Below are 13,435 nucleotides of genomic sequence, written 5' to 3'. Positions count from 1 at the left end.
GCTATCATTTATTGGAATGTCTACAGTGCACCACGGCATTTTTAAACCTCAAGAAGGAGGTGACAGTAATAAGTATCTTTTTAGAAAGAAATAGGGCATAGAGAGTTAACTCTCACATCACTAGGAAGCATCCAGTCACAGAATAAAAGTTGTTTGAGTTAAAAATCCATGTCTTAGTCACTATTGTATGATAATGGAAGCATAGTGATCACCAAGGGGAAAACATAAAATATCTTACATTATTTTGGGAGGTTCATATCAAAGAAGACATTAATTTATGTCCATAGATTATAATATAAGTAGCATTTACTTATTTGGTTGAAGGGGAAGGGACTGGGCAGTACACAAACAGGAGTATTAAAAGAAGCCAGCAGATAACAAAAAGAGATCTATCCTTAATTAAAGAAAGTCAGAATGAGTTTACATATGTAAAACGTAATTAGACTACCACATGGCTGAGTGAATTACTGTCAATGGAAGAACTCAACAGAGAGTGAAGGACACTCATCCAAGGGTGACATTGTGAAGTGACCACTAGCTGAGGTGTCAGTTGCCTGTTCATTGAATGCTGCTTCTGCCTCCTTCCCAGGCAGACACCCCAGCTGCATGGGAGCAGAAAACCAAACAGAACTATCAGAATTCCTACTATTGGGATTCTCAGAGCATTCTAACCTCCAGCCCCTTCTCTTTGCACTGTTAATGTCCGTGTACGGGGTCACTGCACTCAGGAACCTGATCATCATCCTGGCTGTCACCTCTGACTCCCACATCCACACCCCATGTACTTCTTCCTCTCAAACCTGTCCTTCACTGACATCTGTGTTACCTCCACCATGGTCCCAAAGATGCTGGTGAACACCCATACACAGAACAAAGGCATCTCCTAAACATGGTGCCTCACACAGGTGAATGTTTTTAATATTTTTGCTGGAATAGATAATTTCCTCTTGACTGTGATACCTGATGACTGATATGTGGCCATCTGCCACCCCTTGAACTGCAGTGTCATCAGGAACCCCCACCTCTGGAGACTGATTTAAAAGAAACTATACCGTGGCAACCTGAAATGGAGCCCACACTCCTAACTTTGATACGCGACTTTTTGTGAGAATGATGATGTAATTTTTTTTTCCTTTTTGTCTTTTTGACTGACCGGTAACGGGATCGTAACCCTCGGTGTTGCCCCCACACCGCGCTCAGCCAGTGAGTGGGAGCCGGTCTCCACATGGGATCCGAACCCTCGGTGGGAGCGCCACCGCACTCCCAAGCGGTGCACTCTCCAGTGCGCCACTGGGCCGGCCCAATGATGATGTAATTTTTAACATGAAATCTGGAATGTAGTTTGAATACTTGTTGGCTTATATAGTTCATAGTGATATTCTGCCTAGGATAACTCTGAGATGTTGCTTCGTTCTTTGGGATCCTTGATTTGTCTTTCCTCCTTCTTTCATTGGGTCTGTCCTCCGTCTTTTCTTTCTTCTTCTTGGTTTTTCTTCCTTCCTTCATTGCCCCCTTCCCTCCTTTTCTTTTTCATTTTGGCTGCTTTACTGGTTAATGTTAGCGTGCTTCATGCCTTTATATGGGTTGTATAATATTCCACTCTGTATGCACCACACATCATTTCTATATTTACCCATTGATGGACATTTGGGTTATTTCCATCTCTTGTCTATTGTGAATAGGGCTGCTATTCACAATAATAATTCCCTAATATAATATTACATATATAAATGTAATATAATAAATATAAATATAATATAATATATTCTATGTTTAACTTTTAGAGGAATTTCCAGACTGTGTTTCATAGCAGCTGGAACATTTTACATTTCCAACAATGTATGCGGATTCTAATATCATCACATTTTTGTCAATACTTATTTTCCTTTTTTCAAAAAATAATAGCCTCCTAGTGGATATGAAGTGGTACCTCACTGTGCTTTTGATTTGCTTTTTCCTAATAATTAATTGAGCATTTTCTCATATGCTTGTTGGCAATCCATATTTCTTCTCTGGAGAAATGTCCTTTCAAGTGTTTGCTCATTCTGTTATTCTGTAGGTTGTCCTTCTGTTACTGATCTGCAGGACTTCTTTATGTATTCTGGATACTTGACCCCTATCAGATATATGTTTTGCAAATATTTTCCTCATTCTGTATGTTATCTCTCCATTTTTTCAATTATGTAATTTATATTTATTAACTATACTCATCATGATATATAATAAATCTCAAACTTATTGCTTCTGTTTTAAATGAAAATTTTGACCAACATCTACCTAATTCCTCATGCTACATCCTCTGGTAGCCACCATATGACTCTCTACTCATATGAGCTTGACTTTTTTAGGTCCAGATGTAAGTGATATCTTGTGGTATTTATCTTCCCCTGCCTGGCTTATTTCACCTAACATTATATCCTCCAGGTTTATCCATGTGTTGGCAAAGTTTTGAGGCTTAATTGTATTCCATTGTGTGTATATGCAAGTTTTAAAATTAATTATTTAAATTATTTTAATCGATGCACAAGAATTGCACATATTTGGGGGGGTACATGTGATAGATTGATATATATTTACAATGTGTGATGATCAAATCAGGGTAATTGAGGCATCCATCACCTCAACACATCATTTCTTTGCATAGGGAACATTCTAAATCTTCTATTCTAGCTCTTCTGAAATATAAAATAAATTCTTGGTAACAACTATAGTCACCTTACTTTGCTATGGAACAGTAGAAATTATTCCTCCCATACAAAAATCAGTAAAAGGATGTAGATTTGCTTTTACACAGTGGTGCCTGGGAAGAAAACATATGGAACTGAAAAGACAAGGATCTACATGGTTGGTTCTCTGTACTTGCTGGCTCTATTATAATTGTGAATGAACACACACAGCAACCTTAGATTGAGAAAGATATGACTACCAAGATCTATGACCTCTCAGGAATAAAGGTTTGGGTAATACTACTGAATAATTCATCAAGTACTGCTGATATGAAAGCTGAGGGTGAAGGGAATTTAGAAGGGATAGTAGAGAAAGAAGAGGATGAGACTGTTGCAACCTCAAAACTAACTGCAGTAATGAATGCTGTAGTTTGTCTCATTAGTTTCTTTCTTCTAAGATTTCCCTCAGAATGAAAGACCACGGGGACCATGGAGGAGGTACTCCCCCAAACTCATAGAGTAAATCTGTTTATGCAAGGGGTGGACTGTAGTGACCATGAAAAATGGCCTCTTAGTAATCCTGCTGCATGGGACAGAGTTGATTGTCTGCCATAACTAGCATTTCACTGTATCCACCAGTATGTCCCTGTTGTGTCTATGTTCCTCTTGGGCAGTATTCACCAGGAAATAAACATAGAATGGGTACTAGTGTAGGCCCAGCCATGGAAGATGTATAATTCTTCTCATGGGTGTCTTTATCCAAGGACTACCCATCAGCCTGGCTAAACCTATGGTATCACTGCACTACAATCTGAGACTCGCTCTACCCTACTCTCCTTTTGTCTCCCAGTCATTTCACAGATATCAGATCTGCATTGTAGTCTGAAGGCTTTCCCTCACTACTGACCATACTGAACATTATTCTTCACAGGCATACTCACACCACATTAAAAAATTAACTCAAAAATAGCTTAATTGCTAAAATATAATAGCTCAGACCATGTATCTCTTAGAAGACAACATGAAGAAGACAACATTACCTTGGATTGGCAATGAATTCTTAGATATGACTCCAAAAGCATGAGCAACTGTGTGTTTTTCAAGAATCGGAGGAACCCTACATAGTCAAGTTGCCACCAGCTGGCTGGTTGGTCCCCTCAAAAACTAGTGCCATCTTGGGGGCTCAGCTGTGGTCTCTGCTGCTGACAGTTTGGACAATAAGAGGCAGAGGCAGCTTTATAAATGGAAGTTTCTGCCACTGTGGCCACTCTTTTCACAGCTCATCATGCCATTCGGTGGCCAATGAAAAAGGCTGGCAAATGTTCCATGTTCAAATGAGTGCCTACGTGGTTTCTCAATGCCTCTTCTGTGAAATATGACACAAAAATTTTCATGTAATACCCACCCCTCTAGCTGAGTAGTTAAAAATCAACATGCCTGTCTCCAGAATTCCAGACATTTCCCTTCCAGTATCAGAACTACATGGTCACAGCACCTCAAATCACTCTTTCTGCACAAGAAAATAGATAACCAGATGTGCTGCTTGCAGCTCCACCCACTGTGAGGATTTTCTCTGTGCACTCATTTTCAAAGATACTCCTGAACTTGGCTATAATAAAGCGATGATCTATTTTTTGCTTGCACTCACATACCAAGCCAACCCATCTGTAAACGAAGCTGAGGTATTTTTCTCCTAGTTCAGCTAGTAGTACAGGACATCTTCACCCCCAGAATAGGACACAGGTGCAAACTCAGGAAGTGATGTTGGTGCAATAATGCAGTCCTCGCAGTCCGGACTACCTCTTGGGTATGGGCTGTCTGCTCATGCAGCTTATTCATACCTCCGGTGCAATTCAGGTTTGATCCCAAATGCACCATTTCACCATGGACTGGTTGTAAACCTTTTTGATTTCATGACTTAGGAGGTCCAATAGAACCAGAGTTATAATGGGAAGTTTCAGATATGTGGTCACACAGCAGATTGGTGGTGGCTGGGAATTTTCTTCTATACACTATTTGGCTATTCTGGATTTCTGTGCTCTCTGGGATCTCTGTGTATGTCTTTCCCTGGGTCAAGGCAGTCATGCATGCTGCGCAGGGTGTGCAATTCCCCCTGCAGTTTGGGCCACTGGGATGCTGGCTTACCTCTTTCTGGTGGCTGTTTGTGACCTTTCTTGTGTCAGTGCATGGTGGCTGTCATGGTTCCTGCCCATGGCCAATCTGACTGGCACAGTGGCAATAGTGACGGTGTATATGGTTGCCAGAGGCAGCAGGAGAAACACTGCAGGACGTAGCAGCCAGGGTCCCACACCCAGCTAGGCTGGCTACTGCTTCAGCACCAGGAGAGGGTCCTACCCATGGCTGGTCTGACTGATATGGCAGCATGGGCAAGGATGCCACATGAAGATGGTCTGACTGTAGCTGGCTATGGGAAGAGGGGTCCCATGCACGGCCATGCTGGCTCATGTGTCAGCTTTGGCAGGAGATCCCATGTGCAACCATGGCTGGCTGGTACAGTAGCATGGGTAGGGATCCTGTTTATGGGTAGTCTGACTGGTGTGGTGGTGGTGTAGGTAGCTACAGGAGGGTGCTGAAGGTGGCAGCAGCAGGAGTTCTTATGCCCAGCTGATCTGACTGGTGCAATGGCTATGGCAGCAGCCACACTGCACATGTCTACAGCAGGGATCATGCACTTGGCCAGGCTGACTGGTGTGATGGAGTGGGCAAGGATCCTGTGCACAGCTGGTCTGGGCAGCACTTCAGTGGCTGGCATCATGCTGCAGGTGGCAGCTGAATGGGGTGGAGTGAAACTCACTATGGAAATGCAGGCAATGGTTCTAGGTCCTGACAATGTCACCAGCAATTGTGGTGGTGGTAGCAGTGGGCCTCTTCTGGTCTTCTTCAGGAAGAATATATCCTGGGTTCCTCTAGGTTGCCACCTTCCCACAATCTCAGTAACTATGTTAATTTTTAATGGACAGTCCATATAAAAAGATGCAAAATGCGACAGCAAAAATTATAATATGGGAGGAGAGAATGGAGTCAATGTGCAGAAATTTTATTGTTTATGTTCTGTTTGAGATCAAAGTTAAATAGTTATCAGTTTTAAACAACTTGTTATAAGATGTTTTTTGTAAGCTTTATGGCAACCATGAAGCAAAAACCTATAATAAATACTCTAGAAATAAAAAGCAAAAAATCAAAATGTACTAACAGAGAAAAACACTTAAACACACACACACACAAACACACACACACACAAAGTAACAGAAGGAAATAAGAGGATCTACAAAACAACTAGACACAAGTAACATAATGACAGGAGAAAATTTTTACCTATCAATAATTACCTTGAATGCAAATGTATTAAATTTTCTAATTAAAAGACTTAGAAGCTGAGTAGTTAAAAATAACAAGACCCAACTGTATGTGGTCTACAGGAAACTCAGTTCACCTGTAAGAATGCACATACACTAAAAGTGAAGGGATGGAAAAAGATATTTCATCCAAATGAAAACAAAAAATGAGCAACGTAGCTATACTAATATCATATGAAATAGATGTTAAGTCAAAACAGCAAAAAGGGGAAAAGAAGGTTGCTATATTATGATAAAGTGGTCAATTTAGAAAAAGGATATAACATGTAAATATATCTGCACCCAACAGTGAAGAAGCTGAAAATATAAAGCAAATATTAATAGATATAAAAGGAGCTATACACCACAATACAATAATAGTAGGGGTCATGAATACTCCACTCTCAATAGATAATCCAAGCAGAAAATCTACAAATAAAGATTGAAGTTAAACTGCACTCTAGACAAAATGAACTATACAGACAATTATAGAACATTGCATCCAACATTTGCAGAATGCACATTTTTCTCCAAAGCATATGGAACATTCTCCAGGAAAGATCATATGTTGGCCACAAAACAAGTCTCAAAAGATTTTTTAAAACCTATATTATATGAAGTGTCTTTTCTGACCATAATGGAATAAAGCTAGAAATCAATGACAAGAGAAACTTTGGAAACTGTAAAAATACACGAAAATTAAACAACATACACCTAACAACCAATGGGTCAATGAAGAAATTAAGAAAGAAATTTAAAAATTTCATGAAACAAATGAAAATGGAAATAAAACATATTGAAGTCTATAGAACACAAAATACCTATCTTAAGAGAAAAGTTTATATCAATAAACACCTACATCAAAAGAGTAGAAAGAGATCAAATAAAAAAGCTAACATTGTTCCTTAATGAACTAGCAAAGTAAGAATAAACTTTTTGCAAAATTAATACAATGAAAGAAATAATAAAAATCAGAGCAGAAATAAATAAATCAGAAACCAAAAAAACAAGGCAAATAATCAAAACAATAAAGAGTCAGTTTTTGAAAATATAAACAAAATCAACCAACTACATAAAAAAGGAGAGAAGTGTCAAATAAAAAAATCAGTTAGAATGCATTCCACAGAAATACCAAAAATCATTAGAGACTATTATGAAAAACTAACAACAAATTGGAAATGATCAAATTCTTGGACATGTAAAAGCTATCAAGATTGAAACATGAATAAATTTTCATGTTTCAAGCCAAGACAAGACTAAATCACTAATAAAGTCTAACATCAAGGAAAAGCCCAGAACCTGATGACTTCAATGCTGAATTCTACCATACATCTTAAAGAAAGAAAGAAAAAACAAAAAACTGAAACCAATTCTTCTGAAACACAGTGAACAGACAACCTACTGAGTGGGGAAAAATATTTGCAAACTATGCGTCTGACAAAGGATTAATATCCAGAATATATAAGAAACTCAACTCAATAGTAAAAATATTAATTAAAAACCAAATAATCCAAATATAAAGTGAGCAAAAGAGCTGAATAGACATTTCTCAAAAGAAGACATACAAGTGGCCAACAGGTACATGAAAAAATGCTTGACAGCACTAATCATCAGATAAATGCAAATCAAAGTCACAATGAGATATCATCTCATCCTACTTAGAATGGCTAGTATAAAAAAGACAAAAAATAAATGCTCAGGAGGACATGAAGAAAAGGGAACACTTATCCATTGCTGATGGGAACGTAGATTAGTACAAACACTATGGGAAACAGTATAGAGCTTCCTCAAAAAAATTAAAAATAGGAATACCATATTGATCCAGCAAGTGAAGAAAAGGGAACACTTATCCATTGCTGATGGGAACGTAGATTAGTACAAACACTACGGGAAACAGTATAGAGCTTCCTCAAAAAAATTAAAAATAGGAATACCATATTGATCCAGCAATCTCCCTGTTGTGTTTACATCTAAAGAAAATGAAATCAGTATGTCAAAGTGATATCCGCACACCCACATTTATTGCAGTACTATTCAGAATTGCAAGGATGTAATCAATCTCAAAGAAAGAATGGATAAATAATAATGGTATATTTATACAATGAAATACTATTCAGCTGTAAACAATGAAATCCTGTCATTTGCAGCAACATAAATGAGCCGAGATAACACTATGTTAGGGGAAACAAGCCAGTCACAGAAAGACAAATACCACATGATCTCACTCATAAGTAAAATGTTAAAAAGCTGATCTTATAAAAGTAGAGAGTAGAATAGTGGTTACCAGAGGCTGGCAAGGGGAGGTTGGAGGAGAGGATGGTAAATTAGTACAAAATGAAAATTAGAGCAGAGGAGTAAGTTCTAGTGTTCCATTTCACAATAGGGTGACTATAGTTAACATTAATATGTCATATTTCAAACTGACAAGAGAGGATTTTGAATATTCTTACCACAAAAAAATTATAGGTATCTAAGGTGGTGGATATGCAAATCACCTTACTTTGATTATTACATATTGTATACATGTATTGAAACATCACCCCACAAGTATCTATAATTAGTATATGTCAATTGAAAATAAATTAATTAATTAAAAATTTTGCCTAAGAGGGTAAGATCTTATGCTAAGTGTTTTTATCACACACGAAAAATAATTAAGAGGGTAGAAGGAAACTTTGGGAGGTGATGTATATGTCCATGACCTTGATGGTGATGATGGTTTCATGGATGTATACTTATCTCCAAACTCAACAAATTGTATACATTAACTATGTACAGCTTTTTACATTTTAACCACTCTTCAGTAAACTGGTTAATAAATTAAATTTTAAAAAATTAAATGAAAAAATATCTTTGTCTCCATAACAGTGTAGACAGCAAGTGATCCAACAATCTCCAAATATTTGTCACGGAAACACATCATAGGGAGTTAGTTGCTGGTTTGCTTCATTGTAGAAATTAAACTTTCCTCAGGGGAAACTCTGGGACTTTTAAATGAAACCAAATGAAGGAGAGCTTCTCCTTAGTGGATATAAATCCATTTTCCCCTACTGCTGCCAACATAGACACAAATTTGACTGAAACTTTTCCATTTTGCTACCTTCTTTATACCCCAAGTGCACTGAATTGTTAGAGTGAAAAGACAACAGAATAATGTCTTTAATGAGGAGCTATGAGAATTCAACCCTCGAGACACTAGAAACTTAAAACATGCCCCTGTTGCCCCTCGCCTGTAATGCTGTGCTCCAGCCTAGGTGAAAACCCAATTGGGTTTATTGGGTATAGTCCATGGAGCAGGTTAAGTTTCAGTGATGATCATCGGAGAGTCAGCGTCCTCCAATGAGGGCTGGTAGAGAAAGACAGAAAAGAGGAGAGTGCGTACTGGGATTTACATTCAGAGTAATGAATCCAAGACATTCTTACGTTGATTTAGTCTCTGAAGGTGAGGTCCATGTACTTATAAGGTAATTTAATTTTCACTGAAGCCAATTTTTTTCAGCTCTCATACTGTTTACTTTTCTTCCTTGCTGGAACCTAGAATCTCTCTCCAGTCGGAGTTAGAAATGACCATTCCTGGAATGTATTATTTTCTGTAAAGTCTCCATATTTTCTCCAATCTCTCCCATAAAATGCAGCTTCCTGTTAGATTTCCTGTGTCCAATCATTTATTCATGAGCTATTCACTGAAGATCAACTATGCATGAGGTATTGTCTAGTTTATTCTTAATGTCATTGGATTTTCTTTTATAATGTACCAAACTATTTTTGCTGGCAAATCTGACTTACTGATATCACTGAATAGTTCTGTATTGTTGTTGTTATTTATTTTTTCACCTCAATATCCACAATGTTATAAAAATTATATAATAATTTCTGAAGCTTGGTACTCAGGCCTATTTCCATTTCTTATTTTAGCAATCTCTTTAAATGTTCAGGAGAATATCAAATGATTACAGTTGGAGTAGAAAGCCTTGGCCTATTTGTGAATTAACGTGAATGTCATAGAATTTTTATGTAGAGTAACCTGTTGGCTGTGGTTATAAATATCAAATGATTACAGTTGGAGTAGAAAGCCTTGGCCTGTTTGTGAATTAACGTGAATGTCATAGAATTTTTATGTAGAGTAACCTGTTGGCTGTGGTTATCAAGCAACCGTTCTTCATTGGATAAAGACATTATCCTTGTTTTCCTCATGTCCTCAGAGTCTCTGCCCTGGCTGCTAACCACAGTAATCACTGTTAAATTTTCAAAATGCATTTTTGGTATTGTAATTGTGGTTATGATTTCTCTTTATCAACCTATTCTTGTGAAAAATTATACTAATAAACACCCTAATATTAAACCATCTTTCATAACTAGAATAGGTATTACTTGTTCATCATGTATTATTCTTTTAAAACATATGAATGCATTTTATTTAACCTTGCCATTCAATTTCATGTCTGTATTTAGGCATATCACGAGCTTGACAATTTTGTTTTTTGTGCTGTAGTTGTCACTTTTGGTCTCAAACTTTATTATACCTCTAACATTTGTATTCATTGAGCACCCACTATGTGACAGGTACTATTTAAGTCCCAGGATAGAAATATGATGGGACAACGCAGTCACAACCTTGGACCCACAAATAAACATAAAGATACTAACATGAAAGACACATCAATGAGGAGTACATGATGCTCTACTGCAGGGCTCACAACCTCTGTCACTCTGGACCCTCAATCCCTTATCTTCATCACACTTGTCTCTCAAATGCTCTTCATTACCGAGCTCACTGAGCCATATGCAAATTAGCATTCTGTTCCTCAGCCTAGAATGTTTACTCTTTCCTCACTTACCCTGACAAACATCTCTCAAATGCTCTTCATTACCGAGCTCACTGAGCCATATGAAAATTAGCATTCTGTTCCTCAGCCTAGAATGTTTACTCTTTCCTCACTTACCCTGACAAACAATGACCTGTCCTTCTTCCCTAGCTGCATTTTAGAAAAATCTCACCTACCCAGCTTCCCTAACTCAATCGTCCCTCTCTGATATTTTGTCTTTAATTAATTAACATTCTGTAGGCATTGATAATACTGACATTTTTTCTATCATGGAGATTGTAAAGATGTATTTTCAAATCTCAAATTTGCCATTTAATCATTCTTGGATGATTTGATTTATATAAACTTTCAATAATTTTAATCAGATTGATCCATTATATATTCTGGCAATTAACTCTGCTGGTGTGAATACAACATATATCCCCACTCAAGAGCATGCACACACGAGCACACATTTTCAAATACCCCATGAATTTGATCTTAAATATTGTGTGCTTTTTTTTTCTTCTCTTATGTATGTGCTCCACATACTTTTTCCTCTTCTTGGAGGAATTCACCTGGCAAGCATTCTGTGAAAGAAGTGCTATATGGAGATCCAAAGAGGTAACAAACCTGTTATATTTACAATAAGCTTAATTCCACCCTTCATGGTTCTCCCATTTAAGGGGGATATTGCTAAATGATAGTCATGTCATACAAATTTATTGTGATGTAAGAACAGGAGTTGATGTTTATTAAATACCCATTGTATGTCATGGGAACCACAGTAGAAAAGTCCTATGCACAATCTCACTTAATTTCACTCTTCAATTCTACCATGCATGGAATGTTAAGGTGAAGGGTCTGTAGGTAACAGAGTTTAAAACACTTTCTCCAGGTTACACAGAACCCATGTTCCAAATCAGAGCTCTGTACTAGACCCTCAGAGAGTTTTATCTTCAAAGTAACTATCATAAAAGTAAGAGTTTAATAATAATGATAATGACATCTATTATTATTGAGACTTCATGTGTGAAAAAGGAATTTTTGAACCTCACAGCAATGTAACCACAAATTTAGGGAAAAAAATAATGGACTGAGAGGTAATTGTCACATCACCAGGAAGCATCAAGTCACACAATAAAGGATGTATGAGTTGAAAATCCATGTTTTAATCACTACTGTAGAGCTTCTAGAAAGAAAAAAAAAAGAATTGGAATTATCAAGGAAAACACATAAAATGTAATCAGATATTTTGGAAGTGTCATATCAAAGAAGAAATTGGTTTCTGTCCAAAGATTCAAATATGGTTATTAAAACTAATGCGTAGGTGATAAATTGATATATATTTCCATTAAATTTGAAAAGTCTGAGCAATTATACACGTTTAAAATGGAAACAGGAAAGCAGCTGTCTGAGTGAGTCGCTGTCAATGGAAGGACTCAATAGAGGTTGAAGGACGTTTATCCAAGGGAGACATTGTAAAGTGATGACCAGCTGAGAAGTCAGGTGGCTGTTCATTGAACACTGATTTTCCCTCATTTCCCAACAGACACACCAGTTACATGGAAGCAGAAAACCACACAGAACTATCAGAATTCCTCCTCCTGGGCCTCTCAGAGGATCCTGAACTTCAGCCACTTCTCTTTGGACTGTTCCTGTCCATGTACCTGGTCACTGTGCTTGGGAACCTACTTATAATCCTGGTTGTCAGCTCTGACTCCCACCTCCACACCCCCATGTATTTCTTCCTCTCCAAACTGTCCTTTGTTGACATTTGTTTCACCACCAGCATAGTCCCCAGGATGCTGGTGAACATCCAGGTACACAACAAAGGCATCTCCTACACAGGGTGCCTCACTCAGATGTATTTTATTATGATCTTATCTGGACTGGATAATTTCCTTCTGACTGTGATGGCCTATGACAGATATGTGGCCATCTGCCACCCCCTGCACTACACAGTCATCATGAACCCCAGCCTCTGCATGCTGTTGGTTCTGATGTCTTGGTTCATCGTTTTCTGGGTAGCCCTGGTTCACATTCTACTGATGATTAGACTGACCTTCTCTATGGGCACTGAGATTCCACATTTCTTCTGTGACTTTGTTCAGCTTCTCAAAGTGGCCCACTCTGATACCCTCATCAATTACATCTTCTTGTATCTAGCAACTGCACTGCTGGGTGTGTTTCCCATCACAGGGATCCTCTTCTCTTACTCTAGGATTGTCTCATCCTTAATGCAAATGTCCTCCACTGCAGGCAAGTATAAAGCATTTTCCACTTGTGGCTCTCACCTCTCTGTGGTCTCCTTGTTTTATGGAACTGGACTTGGGGTCTATCTCAGTTCTGCTGTCACCCATTCTTCCCACAGAAGCTTGGTTGCCTCAGTGATGTACACTGTGGTCACCCCCATGCTGAACCCTTTCATCTACAGCCTGAGGAACAAAGAAGTGAAGGGGGCCTTGGGTCTTCACCTTAGTTTAGTTGTGGTTTTCTTTTTCTCTGGAATAACTGGAATTAAATTTATGCAAAAATCAAGGGATACTTACCATATCACGGCTGGGCTTGTTGCTTTACATATACGAATTTATTTAATCCTGTAACA

The 13,435-nt window shown here is 38.0% G+C and overlaps 1 protein-coding gene across 1 annotated transcript; it reads left to right on the top strand.

Annotated features, from left to right (window-relative positions):
• The first annotated feature begins 12,392 nt into the window (after positions 1-12,392).
• On the top strand, positions 12,393-13,433 carry LOC103608121 (olfactory receptor 7D4-like). Its single transcript, XM_008592566.1, has one exon. It carries the CDS (start codon positions 12,393-12,395, stop codon positions 13,431-13,433), a length of 1,041 nt encoding a protein of 346 aa, XP_008590788.1.
• The last annotated feature ends 2 nt before the right edge of the window (positions 13,434-13,435 follow it).

The sequence above is a fragment of the Galeopterus variegatus genome, unplaced genomic scaffold (genome assembly GCF_000696425.1).
Source record: "Galeopterus variegatus unplaced genomic scaffold, G_variegatus-3.0.2 Scaffold8033, whole genome shotgun sequence".
NCBI lineage: Eukaryota > Metazoa > Chordata > Mammalia > Dermoptera > Cynocephalidae > Galeopterus > Galeopterus variegatus.
The sequence above is the reverse complement of the archived record's forward strand: the minus strand, read 5'-3'. Positions and strand labels throughout refer to the sequence as shown.